At 55.9% G+C, this 21,006-nt stretch overlaps 2 protein-coding genes across 3 annotated transcripts; both read left to right on the top strand.

Moving 5' to 3' along the window:
- The first annotated feature begins 11,607 nt into the window (after window positions 1-11,607).
- LOC139829419 (coiled-coil domain-containing protein 81-like) lies at window positions 11,608-16,390 on the top strand. The gene is made up of 5 exons (XM_071816908.1): window positions 11,608-11,722; window positions 14,244-14,468; window positions 15,026-15,282; window positions 15,687-15,772; window positions 16,237-16,390. The coding sequence occupies exons 1-5, from the start codon at window positions 11,608-11,610 to the stop codon at window positions 16,388-16,390; spliced, it is 837 nt and encodes a 278-aa protein (XP_071673009.1).
- Window positions 16,391-16,577: 187 nt separating this feature from the next.
- On the top strand, window positions 16,578-20,744 carry LOC139829410 (uncharacterized). 2 transcript variants are annotated; one of them, XR_011741895.1, is made up of 7 exons: window positions 16,578-16,863; window positions 17,600-17,720; window positions 18,183-18,392; window positions 18,715-18,878; window positions 19,177-19,299; window positions 19,503-20,036; window positions 20,337-20,744. XR_011741895.1 is itself a non-coding variant. In XM_071816897.1 (6 exons), the coding sequence occupies exons 1-6, from the start codon at window positions 16,580-16,582 to the stop codon at window positions 19,657-19,659; spliced, it is 1,059 nt and encodes a 352-aa protein (XP_071672998.1). In that variant the 5' UTR covers window positions 16,578-16,579; the 3' UTR covers window positions 19,660-20,744. The 2 variants fall into 2 exon arrangements, 1 of the variants encoding a protein (XP_071672998.1); XM_071816897.1 differs by having other exon boundaries at window positions 19,503-20,744.
- Window positions 20,745-21,006: the final 262 nt, after the last annotated feature.

The raw sequence follows: 21,006 nt of genomic DNA on the forward strand, positions 1-21,006 counted from the left end.
ACTTAAAAATTCAGGGTACATAACGCTGCAGCCAGGAGTGCACCTGTGCAGTCACCGACACTACCTAGCTCAAAAAAAAAAAAAAAAGCATTTAAGAGTTTAAATAAGGTTTGTTTGCAACACTGATGGACTGAGGAACGCAGATGACAGCCTCCTGCTGTTATCCACAGTCCTCTTGGATCTTGTTTCTGCAGACGTGAGACGAGCTCAGAAACCGAGCATTTCCAAGAGGCTGGAAGCTTTGCTAACTTATTTTTCCCCTGGGCTGTTACTAATGCTAAAAAAGCTTCTTTCCCCCTCACCCCTCCACAATTAATACTGAACCCCAAAAAAGAAAAGAGCCGAGGGGCTCCCAGGCCCGTTCAGCAGCTCATCCTGTGCCTCCAGCACGACTGGTTTATGTGGGCAGCCCACAGGGGTGGGTTTTACCCCTCCAGGGGGCTCCAGAAACCTGCAGCAGCCCAAGTACCCCACACCCTGTGCCCACCCCAGCACGCGCCATCCTGCACCCCCAGCCCATCCCTCCCGTGTTCACCCACCCCTCTAACCCCCCATACAAACCCCTCACACTGACCCCCACATCCCACACCCCAGTAACTGCCTCAGAACCACCCCCCCCAGTTATTACCCCTTCACATACCCCCAGATATCACCCCCCCCACACACACACACACATTTTCCCGCCCCGTGGTTATTACCCTTCCCCCCTCACACACACACACTCCCAGTTATTACCCACACACACACACACTCTCCCCACCTCAACATCATTACACCCCCAGTTATCACCCCCCACCCTACAGCTATCACCCACCCCCCCATGGCTATTATTCACACACACAGTTATTGCCCCCTCCATAGTTATTACCCACACCCACCCCTCACAGCCCCCCCAGTTATTACCCCCACACACTTCTCCCCTCCCCACAATTATTGCCCCCAAGGGTTATTACTCTTCCCTCCCTCACACCCCCCGCCCCCCAGCCCAGTTATTACCTTCACGCACAGTTATTACCCCACACACACCCCCCCGGGGTTATCACTCACACACACACAGTCATCACCAACACCGTTATTGTCCCTCTCACAGTTACTACCCCTCGCATCCCCCCAGTTATTACCCCCACATGCACAGCTATTACCCCCACACACACACATGCACTCCCCCCTCAGGGTTATTGCTTCGCCCCGTTATTACCCCCACACACCCTACGGTTCCCACTCACACCTCCCCAAGTCATTACCCCCGACCCCGCCGCTATCAACCCCCCACACCCACCCTCCTCTCATGGTCATTACTCCGCCCCGTTATTACCACTGGCCCTCAGAGTTATTTAGCCCAAACCCTACGGTCACCCCCCACAGTCCTCACAGGTTCACGCCCCTCACGGTTATTCCTCCCCCCATACACCGCAAGCTCCCCAGACCCCCGCCCCTTCCGGCCACCGTTTCCCGCCGGACGGTTCTTGCTGGCGCTCCTGGGGGCGGTGGCCACCAATGGGAAGGCAGCGTGAGGCGGCCCCTCGGCCGTGGCGCAGCGGCGGCCGCCGCCGTGTCCGTCTTCACCCCCACCAACCAGGGGGAAAGCGCCGGGAAGCGCTTCGGGATCGCCTGTTACCGCAACAAGGCCATGGGATGGCGCAGCGGAGCGTGAGTGCCGGCCCGGGGCCTGCCCGAGGGCGGGAGGGAGGCGTGTGGGGCGCAGGCCCGTGTGGGGCGCAGGCCCGTGTGGGGCCCGGCTGGGGGGGGCTTGTGTGGACCTCCCTTGGACACTCTGAAGAGCAGAGGGGCCCTGCAGAGGGACCGGGACAAATTGCAGAGCTGGGCAATCACCAAGCACATGAAGTTCAACAAAAGCAAGTGCCGGATCCTGCACCTGAGCCAACCCCGGCTGTACAGGCAGACTGGGGGACGAGCTGCTGGAGAGCAGCTCCATGGAGAGGGATCGGGGGTTCTGGTGGACGGCAAGTTGAACGTGAGCCACCGGTGTCCCTGGAGCCAAGAGGGCCCCGTGTCCTGGTGCACCCAGCACAGCACGGCCAGGCGGGCAGGGGGTGATTGTCCCGCTCTACTCTGCGCTGGGGCGGCCTCACCTGGAGCATCCACTGTGTGCAAGGCTGGGGACACAGGAGAAAAGGAGACAAAGCTACTGCAGCGTGTCCAGAGGAGGCTGCTAAGCTGGTGAAGGTTTGGAGGGGAAGCCGGATGAGCAGCAGCTGAAGTCCCTGGGTTTGTTCAGCTGGAGCAGAGCAGACTGAGGGCAGAGCTCATGGGCTGCAGGTTCCTCAGCAGGAGCAGGAGGGGCAGGGCTGAGCTCTTCTCTGTGACAGTGACAGAGCCCGGGGAATGGCAGAAGATGTGCCAGGGAGGGTCAGTGGGACATGAGGAAAAGGTTCTTCACCCAGAGGTGCTGGACACTGAACAGGCTCCCAGGGAGGTGTCACGGCCCCAAGCCTGGCAGTGTTCAAGGAGAGACTGGACAATGTCCTCAGGCACACGAGGTGACCTGTGGGGTGTCCTGTGCAGGGACGGGAGTTGGACTCCGTGATCCTGGTGGCACTGGGGGAGCTGGGAAGGCCCCTTTCAAGCCAAACTATTCTGTGATCCATGTAGGTGCCTTCCAAGTCAGCACATTCTGTGATTCTATGACCCAGTTTTGTGGGGCAGCCCCGTGTGGGCACCCAGCTGTGGCAGGGGAGAGGCCCAGGTGGGGCCTGGCTGTGGAGCCGGGGAGCTTTTGTGGTACGCGGCTCTCCAGCCCAGGAAGGTGGTGGGATCTGTGTGAATCCGGGTACGCGGAGCGCCCTTGGGCACAGGGCAGTGCCCTGCGCTTTCCTGGGGAGTTACATCTCAGGAGTAGAAGTTTCCAGGCTCGTTGGCAGCACAGGTTGTTCCTCCTTGCTAAAAACTCATGTTCTTTTTTATATTGTTGACTTCACAAATTTTCTAACCGTGCCCTAATCTCTAGGGAGAAAGATTTTGATGAGGTCCTGCAGACACACAGAGTGTTTGTCAACATTTTCAAAGGCCAGGTGGCAAAGAAAGATGATCTTGTTAAAGCATTTGTGACGGATGACCAAACAGAAATCTGTAAGATGGTAGGTTTCAACCACTTCGCGGTTAGCAGCTTTATAAAAGCTTGGAGAAGACTTTCCCCTCCAGGGCTGGTGACTCCAGCACTGCCCTGGGCAGCCTGTTCCAATGCCCCACAGCCCTTTGGGGAAGAAATTGTTCCAAGATCCAACCTCAGCCTCCCCTGGGGCAACTTGAGGCCGTTTCCTCTGCTCCTGGCGCTTGTTCCTGGGGAGCAGAGCCCGACCCCCCCTGGCTCCAAGCTCCTTTCAGGCAGTTCAGAGATCAGAAGGTCTCCCCTCAGCTCCTGTTCTCCAGCTGAACCCCCCAGGTCCCTCAGCTGCTCCCATCACACTTGTGCTCCAAGTCTTGAATATTTTATATGTATTTAGCTGAAAAGAGTTCTGAATACTCTGTAGAATATACAGCTTTTATACACTGATGTCTGTGGACACAGAAAAAAAAAAGAATTACCAGTGCTGAAGAGTTTCTCACCTAAGGTATATTTTTAAGGATGCAGGGGATGCAAAGGGGACAGTTGCTCACTTTGGGGAAGTCCAATGAAATGTTAAGAACAGATCTAATTTCTTAGTCCTTCTTGGTAGGATATGAACTGTGGGCTTGTTGTGAATTCAAGGAAATCTGCGCATCTTTTTTTGTAGTTTTTCTGTGGTGAGTTTTTTCTTTGAAATCTCTCCGTGCTGTCTGTCATAATGACATACATTATTAATACTGTTATTTTTTTATCCACTTCACATCTGACCAAACCATTCAAGCAATTGTTAAATTTAACAGAGTTACTAGATTTTTCACTCTGTAGTCAAACCCATGACATTTATTAACTGGGTTTTTTTAGTTATTTACTGTCCAGATTTTAACAGAAGGAGAGCTGCAGGTATCGGACAAAGAACGGCACACGCAGCTGGAGTAGATGTTTAGAGACATCGCGACCATTGTCGCTGACAAATGCGTGAATCCCAAAACAAAGAGGCCGTACACAGTGATCGTCATAGAAAGAGCCGTGAAGGACATTCACTACTCCGTCAAACCAAACTAGAGCACGAAGCAGCAGGTCTGTTTTCTTGCAAAATCGGTTTCAGGTCAGAGGTGGTGGCTTCAAGTGTAATTTCTCTGTTTGCAGCCACAGAGGGATCAGCAAAGCCCTGGGGGCTGAATTCTGCAGAGTGATTCTTCATCCAGCCGGTGGTTGAATGCTGGATGCAAACAGCTGCTGAAACTCGTGCAGTTTGTTTTCTAACAATTCAGGGAAGGGAGAAAGAAAGAAAGAAACTAATTAAAGCAGCAACAGTGATACGCCTGGAACAGAAAGAAAAGTTTTGTCCTTTAGTTTGATTGAGGTAATAGATCGGGCCTTGCATCTGAGCCACATGTTGGTTTGCAGTATAAGTGCTATTTAAGATTTCAGAGGGGTTTTTTAAGCGTTGGAGGGATCACGAATAACAAGAACTCTGCCTTTCCTTGTTAATCTACCAAAGCATTGTTCGAGCAAACTCCCTGCAGCGCTGACAAAAGTGTCAGAAGCTGATGCGAAGGATTTGAGGTTTTGGTCTGTGTGATGGTTTTCAAGCAGGTGTGTAAATGCTCTTTGTTTTTAACACCTTTGTAGGCACTGGAAGTGATCAGACAGTTAAAGGAGACCATGCAGATCAAACGTGCTCACATGAGGCTGCGATTTATTCTTCCAGCAAGGGAGGGGAAGAAACTGAAAGAGAAGCTCAAGGTGCTGATTAAAGTGATTGAGAATGAAGATTTCCACCAACAGTTAGAAATTGTAAGCGATAAATCCTGGCAACTGTGTGGGAGTGTTATTTTTCTCTGCTAAAGTGGCTGAAGCATTTCAAAGGGTTTCCCCAGCTGTGCTTGGCAGAGAGCTAAAGCCAGATGCCTTTCTCTGATGTCTGCATCACCCAAGACACTTCACATTTGGTTTTCCACCAAGCTGAGTGGTGCAGTCGAGGCACTGGAGGGAAGGGGTGACATCCAGAGGGACCTGGACAGGCTGGGGGGTCCATGTGAATCTTGTGAAATTCATCCAGGCCAAGTGCGAGGTCCTGCACCTGGGTCAGGGCAATACCCAGTACCAGCACAGACTGGGCGAGGGAGGGAGGGTCAGACGGATGGGCAGCAACCCTGTGGAGAAGGGCTGGTGGGTAACAAAAGGGCCATAAGCTGGCAGTGTGCTCTTGCAGCCCAGAAAGCCAAGTGTGTCCTGGGCCACATCACCAGCAGGTGGAGGGAGGGGATGCTTCCCCCTCTGCTCTGCTCTCCTGGGGCCCCCCAGAGAACTGAGTCCAGCTCTGGGGTCCCCAGCGCAAGACAGACATGGACCCCAGGGGGTCTGTCCCTCTGTCACCAGTGCTGCCTCAGGCCCTCCAGCATTTTAGAACGATGCTAAAACCCAACCTGTGGCTGGCAATGCCAACCCAGGCGATGTGATGGTGAGTTTTGACCCACACATATATTAACCCTCCTAAAACCAACATGGAAATGGCAGATGTTTGTGCCTCCTTGTGTGGAAGCAGCTCTGTCTGCCTCGTCCCACATCCCACCCTTGCAGCTCCAGGACAGACCCCACACTGGTGGCCCTGCCTGCATCTCCCGTCCCAGAACAGCCAAAGGAGCTGCTTGTTTTGGCCTCCAGCTGGCTGATTTAGCCTGGTTCCCTTTCTCCATGAGCGATAAAACCTGATGCTGAGGCTCCAGTGTCAGTCCCAGCCTGTGCCTATCCTTCGTTGTGTGTCATTTCATGTGATTTTGATCACATCCTTGAAAACAAAAACAAACCTCCAACGCACTCAACCTCAGCCCTCCCAGGGCAGAGATATTTCCGCGTGGTGAACGCTCCCGTGCAAATTCTCCCATGTCCTATTTTAGGTTTCTCACCGGCAGCGGCTGCAGACAACTGCGCTGGAGCTCCTGTCAAGCCTTTGGCAGTGGTTGTTGTGGAAGGAATAAGGGTCTCTCAGGGCAGAAGAGGAAATCTCTCCTTTCCTTCCCTGGGCTGTGTCACCCCCCCACCTGCCACCTAATGAAACCCCAATGGCATCAGCCCTTTCCCTCCCCTGCATTTCTTAATTTATTCCTTACATTATTAATTTTCCTATATTGGAGGGCACCGTGCAACCTTTCTTTTTCCAGTGTTTGGGAATGTGTGTGCTCCCCTGCGCACTGGTGGCGTCACCATCATTGGAGGGGTTGGACAGATGCAGAGATGAGGTTCTCAGGGACATGGGTTAGTGCTAGGGGTGGGTTATGGTTGGATTCCATGATCCTGAGGGTCTCTTCCAGCCAAAATAATTCAATGATTTTATGACCTCCATCTTGGGGACGCCCCGACATGGGCTCTACTGCCCCATGGCCCCCATGGGGTGGGGACAGTGCCCTACTGTGCCCCATGCAGCTCCCCTGCCCAGTGCAGGCAGGCTGTCCCAGGCAGGGCTGTCCTGTGTGGCCCAGGGGTCACTTTGGCAGAGGGATGCTCCTGACCCTGCCACTGCCTTCCTGGTTGGTTGTATTTTGGTGTTTTCTTACTCTAGAAACCCAGGCATTGCCTCTGGTGTCTTCCCACTCGCTCCTGTACCTTTTTGCCACTTGTCACATCCATTTCCACGGGCGCCTCTCCCGGGCCAGGCTAAGACAGCGGCAGTCAGTCCGATTGCACCCAGTGTTGTCTCCCGGGCAGGAGCTCGCTGGTGGGGTGACGTCTTCTCCTCGCCTCACAGACATGGTGAGGAGTTGGGATGCGGTGTCTGAACACATTCAGGGAATGCTCATGATAAAGCAGTTGGCCTTTATCTTCTGCTCACAACTTAACAGTTTCAGGAGACCTGAAATTCCTGTGTTGCTGCATGTCGTTGCTCTTCCCCTCCTTTCAAGGCAGCTAAAGCATCTCAGTGTTCCCTTGCATCTGGCAAACAGGCCACAGACCGGATTCTCCAAAAACTGAGATGGAAAAATGGAGTCCAGCTTTGTCAGAGAGAAGTCTTCAACACGTTTTGTGGCTTCTCTGTTGGCCAGAGTGCAAAGACCAGACCAAGACCCTGAAACAACTGGCACCAGGGGAGGTTTTAGGTGGGATATAGGGGACAATTTCTTCCTGAAAAGGGCTGTCGGGCATTGGAACAGGCTGCCCATGGCAGTGGTGGAGTCACCATCCCTGTGTGTCCCTTGCGACAGCCATGTCATAGAATCACAGACTCATTTTGGTTGGGAAAGACCCTCAAGATCATTGAGTCCAACCGTTAACCCAGCCCTGGCACTAACCCACGTCCCTGAGAACCTCATCTCCGTCTGTCCAACCCTCCAGGGATGGTGACCCCACCACTGCCCTGGGCAGCCTGTTCCAATGCCTGACAGCCGTTTGGGGAAGAAATTGTTCCCCAGATCCAACCTCAACTTCCCCCGGTGCAACTTGAGGCCATTTCTGTTTGTCTTATCGCTTGTTACGCTTAGGGTGGTGAGAGCCTGGCCCAGGTTGGCCAGAGAGGTGGTGGATGCCCCGTCCCTGGAGACATCCCAGGCCAGGCTGGACGGGGCTCTGAGCAACCTCAGCTGGTGACGATGTCCCTACTCATGGCAGGGGGTGTGGTGGGTTGCAACTTGGGCAGCTTTTGCAACGGATTTGTGGTGTCTCTGCACCCCTGTGCAGTTGTATGGATGTGACTGTGCTTGGCTGCAGGATGCTGGAGGAGGAGCTGAGGGCAAAACTGCAGTCCGAAGAGGCCCGGCGAGACCGGTCGCGAGCCCAGCTGCTGAAGAACGAGGAGCTTCTCCTTGAATTTGAAAACAGAATCGACCGCCTCCTATTCCATCTGCACGGCATCACCGTGCCTGGCCAGGTATTCACCCAGCGCTGGGTGGCGCAGTGACACAGCGCGGTGACACTTGACGCAGCCACCATCACCCCAGGTGGCTCATTTTGCCCACCAAGGTGGTTCTCTCCGTCTCCAGAATGACTCTCTCCTGTCCCGGGGGGTGGAGGAGAAGCTCCAGTACCTGGGCCAGAAGCTGCAGTACCTGGCACAGCGGGCGGCCCACCTGCCCCCTGAGTGCAAGATCCTGGATAAGAGCAACGAGATACGTGGGATGTCCATCCCTGCTGGGGTCTTCGGGGACCCGCAGCAGGCTCCTCCTGATGGCCCATCCCAAGTGTCCCCCAGGGGGACATCAAGGGCATCCCTTGGGTTGTAACACCCACCTCCCCTTCAACAATTAACCCAGGGTGTCTTTCACAGATTTTTGTGAAGGCCAGGGATTTTCTGGAGAAAAAAATGTCGAGTGATCCTCAGAACGTGGTGGTTTCCTTTGAGGAGAGAGACAGCAGCGATGACGGTAGGAGAGCTTAGCGGGGACGTGTCCCACGGCGACTGTCCCTGCCCCTGCCTGTTGGGATTTGTGACCATCCTCGCCTGTCTCTCCCTGTCCCAGCAGAGCCCAGCCCATGAGTTCTCTCCAGACCTTGGGGCTGTCTCCAAGGCTTTGAGCATGGGTGGTGCTTTTAGGTGGGGATGTGGGAGCATGAAGGCAGCTGGCGGGGTGGTGAGCATCGAACCACAGAAGGAACAAGAAAAGATGCTGTGGGGCAAGGAGGGAGAGCCTTGTCTTCGAAATCACCTGGTTGTGAAGAACAACCAGTGCTGGGGTCTGTCTGTGGCCTCTTCCCATTGGATACTCTTGGAGGAGCCACTGAGTTTCTGAGCTTGCCACCTGTTTTGAATGAAGCTGGAGCTGCGTCCAGCACCACGTGGCTCCAGACCTTTCTGGGAAGCCCCAGCAGCTGGGGATGGGCCACAGCAGCGGCACTGCCAGGCCCTGCAGGTCAGCCTGGGATGCTGGGCAGGAAGAGCCAGGGCTTGGCAGGAAAGCTCCCTGTGATGTCACCAGCCCTCCAAAACGTGCTGGCTCTCCCTGGTGACATGGGCACAGCAGAAGTGGCCCTGCAGACCCTCCCCAGCCCGTTTCTCTCTGTTCCCTCCTCCAGAATCCTCTAAATCTGATGACGAAGATGACGAGCACGTCCCCACCTGGGAAGACATCAAGAGGGAGGGGCAGCTGCTGATCCAAAGCAAGAAGAAAGCCAGCGTGTCACGGAATGCACCCCGAGATTAGTTTAAGGGACAAGAGGGTCCAAAACAACTTTTATTAAACCGGTGAGAAACAGGGTTTTAGCACTCCAAAAGTGACTTAAATATAGGTTCGGGTATCAGTTGAGGAAAATTATGAAGGGGCAGCAACTAGTACAACAGGAGGTCCACAGTGTGCATGCACGTGGCTTCACCCAAAACAATGCCGGAACCGCCCCTGAGGCCCAGAGGAGTACACGCTTGCCTGAACACGGTGCGGGATTATTCTTAAAGGGATATAGGTACTCGTAGTGAGTACGGAAAGTGTACGCTCGCGATTCCGCGAGGGTAAATTTATAATACACTCGCAATCCTGCGAGGGTTAATTTACTTACACGTGCAAATGTGCACGGAATACTACACGTGCTTATATGGAAGCACGGGAGGAAAATACACTCGCGATTATGCGAGGAAATAATTTTATACGTGTGCAAATGTGCACAGAAGGTTACTCATGCATATGTGCACGGAAAGTATAAATACACTCGCGATTATGCGAGCAAATAATTTTATACGTGCTTATATTAAGCACGGGAAGTTACAGGTGCAAATGTGCACGGAAAGTATAAATATACTCGCAATCCTGCGAGCCGTTTTACTCACACCCGTGGCGGCAAGGCAAGCGGAGTCTCCATCCCGGGGAGGAGGGCTCTCGGCGGCAGCATCTCGCTCGTGCTCCGAGAGACCCGCGACAATGGGCGGAGTCTCGACGAGAGTCCCGTTTTTTATAGGCTGATCAGACCTGACTCTAGGCATTCTAGAAGCTTCTCTGCACCCCCACACCGGTTGTGGGGTGCCCCTGAAGCCTCCAAACATCCCCCACACTGGCCGCGGGCACCCAGCGGCTCACTGGCGCCTCGGCACTCCCGTCTCCTAATGACCCTGAGCCCTTCTCTCTGTCAGCCTCTTCCGAATGTTCTGCAGGGTACGCTAAATTAGGCTTTTACACATATCTGTGGAACAGTTTTTTTTCTACAAAGACTACATACAGGTTGCATTGTTTAATGGCAGCATGTACTAATATTATATGCTCAGGTTTCACAGCCACTGATAACATATCCATTTAGACCAGTTTGATTAACAAATATATCGTTAAGTCTATTACAGTCTCTAACCCCAGGAAAAATACACCCACATGTTTAGTGAGAAATTATATTACAGATATACGCTTGCCTGAATCTGGCAAGGAATTATTCAAGAAAATCCACGGGTTTATAATGAGGAAAACACCCGCCCAAGCGGCGAGGAATTATTTAATACACTCGCTGATCTGGTGAGGAAATAGCTCAGTTCTACCTAGTAAGTTATCGCTCACCCCAGCGAGGCGACGAGGCTGACCCAATCCCGGGAGGCTACTTTAGGTGGAGATCCTGCCTAAGGGGAGGCTTCAGGCAGACAGACCCGCAGCTCCGAGAAGACCACAAACGGCCATTCAACGGGACCCCGTTTATATCCGTGTCAGATCTGACTGTGGGCGGTCTAGAAGCTTCACGGCTTCTCTGCACACCCCTACTGTGGCTATGTGCGCCCCCTCCTCCCTACTAATGACCCTGGCCTGGGTCTCACAATAAGAACCATTAGCTTGCCCCATTGCAGGAGAGGGGGGTGGTGCTGGAGAAGGGGATGTGGGGGGTGCACACATGCAGCTGCCACATCAGTTCTCAGCGGAGGCGGGGCAGGGGGTAGGGGGAGAGTGTACTGCCACACTCCTCATGTACACCTGGATCCTCTCTGGACCCGTCTCCAAGACCCTCCCTGGGTTTCCGTGCCCCCTGCTCTGCTCCAAGTTCCTCCGCCGCCACCCAGACCCCTCTGCCCCTTCCTCTGCTGCCCGTGCAGCAGAGCTGCCTGCGAGCTCGGGCAGAATGTGCCCCTCATATCTCTCATGGATGGGACCCTGCCCCACAGTCTCAGAGCGTAGAGAGCCTGGAAAGAGGCTTTGCTTTCAGCCGCTCTGGGTCGCCCATGGCATGGCTGGGCTGGGACAAGCACCAGCCGCCTCCTTCCGCAGGGGAGCTGGAGTTGGTCACATCGTTGTGCAGGTTTTGGCAGTTGTTCTCCTTGCTGATGTTCTTCAGATGACCTGAATCCCAGAGCACAAAATCTTTCCCATTGATATTTCTCCCAAACAGGCACGGGTGTCAGAGCCAGCGAGCTCCAGAGTGAGAGCTGTGCTGTCCCCGTGCTGTCCTTTGTCCCTGTGTGAGCAGTGAAAGCCTGGCAACTGTGTGGGGGTGTTATTTTTCTCCGCTAAAGTGGCCGAAGCATTTCAAGGGGTTTCCTCAGAATTCTTTCCCAGGGCAGTCAGGGTGACTGAGAGCTTCTGTAAACAGTGAGACTGCTGCCAGCAGATCGAGGGAGGTCATCGTTCCCCCATCCTCAGCACTGGTGAATGAAGCCACTCCTGAAGCACTGCGGCCAGTTCTGGGCTACCCTGTACAAGAGAGACATTGACACACTAGAGAGAGTTCACCAGACGGTCACAACGAAGATGAAGGGCCTGGAGCGTCTGTCCAACGGGGACGGGCTGGGAGAGCTGGGGCTGCTCAGCCTGGAGAAGAGAAGGCTCCCGGGGGATCTCATCAATGTGCATCAATACCTGAAGGGAAGGTGCCAAGAGGATGGAGCCAGGCTCTTTCCAGAGGCGCCCAGTGACAGGACCAGAGGCAATGAGCACAAACTGCAACACAGGAGGTTCCCTCAGAGCATCAGGACACAGTTTGTTATTACTGCCTGGGTGACTGAGCCCTGGCAGAGGTTGCCCAGGGAGGTTGGGGAGTCGTCAGCTCTGGAGATACTCAAGAGCCGTCTGGACATGGTCCTGGGCAACCAGCTCCGGGAGTCCCTGACTGAGCAGGGGGCTGGACCAGACAACCTCCAGAGGCCCCTGCCAACCTCAACCATTCTGCGACTCTGTTATCTGTGAGTGCAGACATCATCAAGTAGTGTTTGTCCCCTCTGCTGCTCAGCTTAGAAATCTCTGGAAACCTCTAAAGGGAGCTGCAGCGGGACCCGTGTGGGAGCAGGTCCGGTGCTGCCGGAGCCAGTGGGAGACGGTTGCAGCCAGCTCCAAAGCCGGTGTGAGCAGCCATCGCCTGCCAAAGCTGCGCCAGGCAGGGCAGCCGCGCTCCCCGCTGCAGACACGTTGGGTGAGAGAGGCAGGAAGAAGCGGGGAAGGGTGGAAGGAAGCCCATTGGCGCTTGCAGCCCTGTGTCCCCATGTGGGGACATGGCAGGGGCGGCCTGGGGAAACCCCTCCCGCTCAGGAGACAGTGGGGTGGGGGCAGCTCCCAGAAACCCCTGCCCACTGCAGAGCCCCTGGCAGGGCCTGGGGGGCAGGTGTGTGCAGCCCCTCTGTGACACGGTCCGAGGTCACAGTGGGACAGCCAGACGTCACAGTGGTGACAGCCCCCCTTTCCCTGTCGTGACCAGCATCTGCCCCACTCACCCCGGTGAGGCCGAGTCGACTCCAAGTGCTGAGAGCTGCTCTCGCACCGCTCTGCTCTGGAGTAGCTGCTCTGCAGTGAGGAGGAGAAGGCGGAGAGAGGGAGCACGACAGCACCAAGGAGTGTGAAAGGTGGAGAAGGAGAAGGAGAAGGAGGAGGAGAAGGAGAAGGAGGAGGAGAAGGAGAAGGAGGAGGAGGAGGAGAAGAGAAAAAGAAGGAGGAGGAGGAGGAGAAGAGAAAAAGAAGGAGGAGAAGAAGGAGAAGGAGGAGGAGAAGGGGGAGGACAAGGAGAAGCAGTAAAGCCATTGTCCAGCCACTTGCTGCAGTTGTTGACTTGAAGCAGCAGTGGAACTAAGATGGCAAGACAGCTCTTCTTGCAGCCTCACCTGAGCCCAACTATTGAGAAGCTGGAGCGTTATGGTAAGGCCTTCAGGCCCAATTTCACATGTGTGTCTGGGTCAAGGACATCTCTGAAATCAGGATGGAAACCCGAGGACTGTGGGGGGTGGTTGCTGAGGAGTGGTGACTGCAAGGAGGGACCTGCTTGACCATCCCAAAGGGCTGAGGGGCTGATGTGGCAGCCAGGGCTCCTGGTTCCCTTCCTGACGTGGCCCCTGCCTTCCTGGGGCAGCCCAGGCAGAAACCCCTGACCCCAAAGGGCTGCCCTTGCCTGGCGCTGGGCATTGCCCACGCTGAGCTCATGTCTGAATGGAAGAGCTGAAGGTGCTCGTGGGCCACGTGGGCTCTGTGTGTTCAGAGATGTGACCCGGCAAAACTGGCCCCTGCTGGGGAGACACCAGGGCCTGCCCTGAGCCTCCGAGAGCCGCGTGGAGCACAGCCCCGTGCCCCCGCAGGCATGGCAAAGCACTGCCGGCTTCCCGTGGGAGTGGGTCACACCCTGGAGAGCTGCACCTGCAAGGAAAGGAGCCCCTTGGAGGCAGCATGAGGTGTCCTTTGGTTCTTGCCGGGCTGGAGAGAGACCACCTGAAATGCCTGAGTGAAAGATGCATCGCTCCTTGGACAGGAGTGGGCCGAATGGTCTTGAGCTTGCTGCCTCAGAGCATGACAGGTCTTTCCCTTGTTTTTCCAGAGTTCGCTAAGATTTGGGCCAGCATATCGTATCACCTCAGCCTGCAGCTGGCTCTCCACCAGGTGGGCCTTACCTCCTTCTCCCCTCACACCCTGATGAACGCTGATCAAGTCCTGACAGCCCTTTGCCATGGGGTGCAGCTGTTCTTCCCCTGCGTTGAAAGCGGGAGCAACGCCCCAGCACGACACTGCAATGCACACAGTGACATGGACACCTTCTCTGTCCATTCAGATGTACAAGAAGTTCCCCCCGTCAGAGTTGCATGTGAAAACCTGGAAGCCTGGGACACATCTGGATTTATTCCAAGCGTGGGAACCCCCTGCCTTCTATCTGATTGAGCCAGAGGGTGTTTGTCAGCTTTCCCTCACCTATTTGGTTCTTCGTAGCTGAAGGGGGGTGAGAGGGAAAAGCGCAGCCCCTGTTTGTGTTCTCCCAAGGAGCCCATCTTGCTCCTTTGTGCCTCAGGCCAGGGCAGGGCACTAAACGCCATCAGCCTCCTCTGACAAGTCACCCGTCTGCCCCTCCAAGACTTCTTCCCATCCGCCATCTCCTCTGTTCCAGGCTGTCCGCATTCCCGGAATCGGGACTTTTGCGGTTGTCAGAAAGCGAGTAGCCCTCAGCGAGCAGGATCTGGTGATTGTGGAGAGACCCGTGTTTCGACCTGAAAAGGCTGTTGTGCAGGACCATGAGCTCCGCTATGGTTGCAAAGACTTCCCTGGTAAGCAGCGTGAAAGCGGCGCTGGCCCTTGAGCAGGGTGGGGAGGGGTGCTCTGCTCCCCAGAGGTGACTGAGGGGAGTACCAACCACCCACCGCGGTCCTGCCAAGAGCTTCACTCGACAAAACCAGCCGGCTGTGAAAGGACCCTGCCTAGCTGTTTGTTTTAAAGAATCACCAGAGGACAATACAGCTAAGAGCGCACTCTCTTTGTCCTGCTTCAACAACAGGTTCCCTCACAGCTTCCTTGGTGTGGTGTCTTCTGGTTCCGTGATGCTTCAACTCTTGCTCCCCCTTTCCGCTGCACTAGACCTCCTCCAGGCAAATGCCTAAGACTCTTTGTTTCCCTTTCTGTATCAGAGAAGCCACAGCTGTCTGTTCTGTACCTCACTGTCCACTTTAAGAGGAAGGGACAAGCCGAGCGTCTCCTCAGAGGCGCTGGCCCAGCCAGACAGCCCAGTACCAAAGTGTTGCCCGAGGGCCTGGAGGCTGCAGACCTTTGATTGTAGCCTGCCCAGCAGGTCTGCAAGCTCATGTGTTCCTCTTCTCTTGTCTTTCAGGCCATCAAGATTTCGAACAACTGCCGTATGCTGAGATAGCCTCAGAGAACGCTGTCTCTGAGGGCACCGTGCAGCTCTACATGGAAAGGACCACGCACCTTTTCCATGCCTGCGTAGAGAACGGGCAGAACGTTGCCATCATCTGGAGGGACGTGGGCATGCTGATTGTCCAGGGAAAAGACATGAAAATGAGATTTTACTTACACTTTTTGGAAAGGCTGAATGGCACTGGCAAGATGCTGCAAGCTCTTCTCGAGGTAGGATTTTCACTTTCCCAGCCCCACTCCTGCTGCTTCTGAAATGCTTTCTGGGGGCTGCTTTCCCCTGGCCGACCATGCCTTGTTCAGTCACCTGGGCTCCTGGAGCTCTAGAGCACAGCAGGCTCTCTGCAGAGCACCTCCCTGGCATGCAATGGCCTGGCTTTGCAAGAGCCACCCCCAGAGGAGCTGCACTTTGCGAGAAAAGGCCGGCGGTGATGGCGGGGAGCGCTGCGTGCCCCACTCTGGGGGCCGGGAGCAGAGGCACAGGCAGAGCAAGGCTTGCTGATCCCAGAGCCCTTGGGCGGCTCTGGCTCTTTGCTGGCGCTGGGCTGAGGCGGAGCGAGCAGCCGGCCCTTCCCAGTGTCCGCTCCTCCCGTCATCCGTCTCTGTTCTCGTTGCAGATGCCGGAGATGAGGGACTCAGTCATCTCACGCCATGACACCGCTGCTTCCCAGACCTCTTCTGGACGTGTTATCGTCCTGCCATGGTATGTTTGACTTCACTTGGAGGAACGTGGGACAGTGGCACGGCTTATGCATCTGTCCTACTGTGGAGCTAGAGATGCATTTAGGCAACATTTCCCACTACGTTTCTCCTGCTCCTTTTCTTTCCTCTGTGGGAGAGACTGCTCTTAGGTCCGGAAACGTTAATCTGCAAGGCTCTACAAGGAACTTGGAGGGCAAGATCAGAATTCGAAAGGGTGTTAGAAAATCAGAGCACTAGATAACATTCTGCTCTCCATGTGCACTATGAGCAGAATCATTTCCCCAGAAGCAGCAAGGGGGTTTTGTGGGAGGACGGCCATTCTCACGGGAAGGATGGAAAAACACGGGCACAGGCTGACGGGGCCTCTCCAGGCACTGGAGCTTCTACTGCGTCCCTCCGGGTTGGGCTGCCTTGGTCAACAACGTGGTGTCCTTTCTTCAGCCTGCTGCCTTCTTCCTCTTCCAGGTACCAACTTGAGACCGTGCCGAAAATGCCAGCGCTGATAGACCTGAAAGGATGTGTGAAGGGAAAAGGTGATGGCCTGTGGTGTGAACCTGCCCCAGCAGCAAATCTGTGTGCACGGGACCAATGCAGAAACCCCAGAGCCGGATTCCCTTGAGATAAATGATTCCCCTCCCCAGAATGACTCCTGGACAGCACGAGTATCTCCCATGGAACCCCCCGTTTCAGCACACGGATGAGAGAAAGCCATGCAAACAGTCTTCCCCAGGGAATAACGGTGCACTGTAGGCATGGGGCGTTGGATGTTAAAACAGTGTCAGAAAAGGCCTAAGACCTCCCAGGAAACATGGCTTTCCCCCAAAGGGATGAAAAGGACCACCTTCCCCAGTGTTACCACAGCCCTGAGCAGACCCGCACGTCACTCTCCTTGGAACTGGCACACAAGTGGCACCCGGTTCCCAGAACAACACCGGGATGCTGTTCTGAAGAACCGTCTCCTTTCCCCTTTCTAGAGGATGCTGCCGAGAAGCGCCTCCTCCGTCGAGCAAGGCTTCCTCCAAATCGGTTACCTGCCCTGACTGTGAAGCCGGAGCAGGGTCAGAAAGCTGAGGGGAGTGAGCCTCGCGCCAGGTGAGACACTCGCATAAATGGGTGAGCGTGACCCCCTGCTCCGGCCTCTGTGGGAGCGAGACGTTTCTCCTGGAAACACCCCAAGTGCGCTTTTCCCACGTCCCACTAACTCATGGTTTCTTGCTCATGGCAGTGTCTTGTAGCTTCTTGGCAGACTCTGCTGGCACCACTATTTCTTTCTTCCCTTCCGATGTGCAGATCTCTTGAGTAGCCAAGTGCAAAGGCTCGTTCCAGGAGCAGAAGGTCATTTTGGCTTTCCCTTCAGGTTGAAATGAGCCTGGCCTTTCTGTTTGCTGAGAACAGAGTTCTGCAGTTAGTTACTGCAGAGGATTGCCCTGAGCAACCAGGAGCCTCTTCTACGCTGACGCCTGTCTTACGGAGAGCCCAGTGGCAGGATGGCCCTTCTCGTGGGGTCATGTCCTCCCCCCTTTGACACTGTGTCCCCAGTGCCCAACCTGCCCGTACAGGGCATAGCGCTGTCTCCGGGCACAGGACCCTGTTCCTCTGGTTGCTCCAGCAAGAGAGGGCCGAGACCTGGGCATCCTGGGTTGCAGGGGGGGCTGTTGGGCCCATCCGAGGCTGACAGCTTGGGGTCTTCTCTGTGTCTGGGGACTTGATCACAAGGATGTGAACAGAGCACGTTCTGCTGCAGAAGCAGGTGCGCCACCTGGAAGCACAGGATGCAGAACCAGCTCCTCCTGCGCTCCTGCCAACACGCCCTGTTGTGTCTTTGCAGGCAGCTACCGGTCATCCAGAGGAGCTGCTTGAAGGAAAAGGAGGAGAAAGGAAAGCTACCGCCTCTGGTTGCACCCAGAGAAGTGGACTTCATAGCCAGAGCCATTGAGAGGAGAGAAAAGGTACCCGACACCGGATGCTGCCGGAGCACATCCTACTGGACTGTAGAGCAGCGTTGCTCCACACGTGCCAGTGCTCACAAGATTCTTCACTGGGTGTTCACGGGACCACTGACCAGTTGCTTTGGTGTTTGCTTGAAGGGAGGCGGGTCACTGTCAGTTGAGAATATACTTGTCACTTCCAGTAGCCTGGAAACACCCCCAGAGCCCTCACTTGAGGCCGTTTCTGTCAGCCAGGTGACTGCAGGGCTTGTCTGGGCTCGCCAGCTGCCGGCTGGTTTGTAGCCCGGTGGTGGCTTATCTCCCTGGTCATTCCAGACGGGCTCCTCGGTGGAGCCTGCGGGAACCTGGGAGCAAACCAGCGTGGACAGCAAGGCAGAAGAGAAGGGAGGGAGGGAGGAAAACAGCTCAGCCGTGGCAGGACAGACTAATGCTGCCTGCTATTGCATTTCATTCGGCCTCCAGAATAAACGGGAGAAGAAGAAAGAGGAGCAGCTTCCAAAGCATATCCGGAAATTCCTGGAAGGAGAGGAAAAGAAGGAAAAAGAGGCGGCGGTACGGGAAGAAAGTAAACGGCAGTCAGCCAGAGCAATGAAAGCAAAGTCCAAGGCAGAAAAGGAGAGACCCGGTGTGAAAGGAAAGGGAGAAAATCCAAAGGAGATGCAGAGGAGCCAGGTACTTGGGATTCCTGCAGAAAAAGAGCACTTTCTCCCGTGGGGCGGCTGAGACTGCAAAGTACCCTGGCACCCAAGCCGTCATAGCAGCCTTGCTGCAGCAGAACCGGGCGGGTGATGCTGCCCTTCCTGAGCAAGAAGGGGGACGCAAAGTTGCAGTGAAACCCTGGTGACACTCAGAGGTCACCCCAGGGCCTGCTGAGCTCCTTCTCCCAGCTCTCCCCGTCCCGTGTGGTCCAGCCAGAAGTGTTCTGGGGTCTGCGTGCTGGGAAGCAGCACCCTCCGGGTGCAGGGCTGTTGTATGAGAGTCTCCTCCTGTGCAGGAATCCAGCTCCCCCGAGTGCTCCTCAGACAGCTCCTCGAGCAGCGTGGAGTCAGACGAGTCCAGCTGTGACCTGCTGGAGATTAGGACGATTATGGAGGACTGGGAAGAGGCCGGAGAAGAGCCCCCCACAGTCCCTGAGGACAACAGCATCCCCCCGAAGCGGTACGAGTGTGCCCGCTCCAGCCGAGCCCTGGGGCGGTGGGGCGTGAGCCGGTGGTGGTGGGTACAGGGAGCCAACCCCCGAGCCACGGGGCTGCACAGGGCGCCCGGGGATTTCTGCAGCCGTGGGAGCGGGCTGGGTTAGACCCCACGGCAGGGGCCAGAGCAGGGGCTTGAAACCCCTCCTGCCTCCGGGGGGTTGTGGGGCAGAATGGGGCCACATAGCTGTGGGGCTGAGTGTGGGAAGAGGCAGGACGGTCCCAGCTGCAGAGTCAGGGAGACTTTGTCCTTGCTGTTGCAGGAGCCTTTCCCCACGGACAGACCGGGCCCTGCGGGAGGTGGTGACCTGCATCCTGGGGCAGGTGGCCCGCAAGAGAAGAGGGGAGAGGGATGAGCAGCTGGATCTGCAGGACAAGCTCCAGTGGTAAATCTCTCCGGACACGGGCAGCGCTTCCTCTCCCGCAGTCCCTTCCTCCTGCTCCCCGCAGCCCCGCGGGAGAGAGCCGCTTCTCCTGGCACCGGCCTCTCGGCAGAGCCGCTCCTGCGGCCGCGGCTGGCGCCCAGCTGGGAGCCCGGCTGGAGCGCTCTCCTGTGCTCACACCACCTCTTCCCGCTGTGTGTCTGCAGCGAGCTGGCAGTGCTGCGGTGGGAACGGTCGGGGAAAGAGGCAGGCAGCAGCCAACACCTGCAGGAAGCTGCACCCCAAGCTGCACCCCCTGCCAAGGCGGGGAAGAGGAGGGCAGGACCGGTACGTCCCCAAGGCTTGATGTGGTGGCGTTTGTAATGGCGACGGCGCAACGGTGCGGCCAGGCTGGTCTGGGACAGCAAGCAGCCGGGTTGCTTTCAGCCCCGCGCTCCCTTGGCTCAGGGGTTGTTGCAGAAAGGCTCTGCAGTCAGGACCGTGAGCAAAGCAGGGCTGATGGAGAGGCTGAAAAGAAGGGGCAGGAGGGAGGGGGGGCGCTGAAATCCCCCCAGCCCTTGCCAGGGACACTAACACTGCCTGCTGCTGCATTGCCGTGGTCCTGCAGGCGCAGCCCCGTGTGTGCACGGAGGAGGAAACACGCAAGCTCTGGGAGTCCTTGTGCAGCAAGATAGAGCAGAAGCGCAGCAGTGGCACCGCCAAAGGCCTGGAAAAAAGAGCCAGAGCAATGGGAGGCCCAGGTACCGCAGGCAGTGAAAAACAATTGGGGAAAGAGCATTCCCAGTTGAGTGTTTGCCTTTTGGAGTGCTCGCCTCTGAAAAAGGGGGTGTGGGCCAGCTTCAGGCCAGAGCTGGGCAAAGAGGGTGTTTTCCTGACAGCCCTGGGGGCACGGAGAGCAGCAGGGTGGGACTGCATCCCAGGGACCTGGACCTGCTCTCTCCAGACAGAAGCAGGTCCCACCACATGTGTCCTGACCAGACTTGTTGCTCTGCACCTCTCTGTGCATACAAGACTACAGAGCTTTGTATTCAACTCCTCAGTTCTGGAGAACAGATCTACTCCACGTCGGCCAGTGCCAGGAGACCGTCTCAGGCACTGAGGCTCGCGGGAGAGACATCCAGCAAGAGCCTCCTCCGGCGTGACGAGCGCCAGTGCCGGCCAGCCAGGCTGCTGACACCAGCTCTCCCTTCTGTTCAGTAAAGCCCCACCTGCAAACCGCTGGGTCTGACAGCTGCTGATCCAAAGCCAGAAAAAAGCCATCAAAAAGTAGCAGTTGCTCCACAAGAGCTTTGGACGCCCCAGACCACCCCTTGTTCTTTGGGTGCCCCCGCTACCCCATGTGTTTTGGATGGCCCAGACCATCCATTTGACTGTGTATTCCCCTGCCACCCCTTGTACTCTTTCTCCAGCGGGTTTAATAAAGCAGATCTTTTTTGGTTCCTCCCAAACCTGTGGTCAAGCTGCAATGGGGGCCTGGTGAGGTGTGTCCTGGCCCTGAGCAGGCACCACTGCTCAAAACTTGGCAACGCTGGCTTCCTGCTGGATGGGGCTTCGTTTCCCTCTTAGCCCTCAACGGTTCTGCACGTGAGTAGCTGGGGGTTGTGACCGAAATACGTCTTTAACGGTAAAATTGGCTTTGCTTATGGGCCTTCTTGAATACCAGAACTGGACAAGGAAACCATCATGGGTCATCTAATGCCATCTCCTGTG

This window comes from Patagioenas fasciata, chromosome 19 (assembly GCF_037038585.1).
Source record: "Patagioenas fasciata isolate bPatFas1 chromosome 19, bPatFas1.hap1, whole genome shotgun sequence".
NCBI classification, from domain to species: domain Eukaryota; kingdom Metazoa; phylum Chordata; class Aves; order Columbiformes; family Columbidae; genus Patagioenas; species Patagioenas fasciata.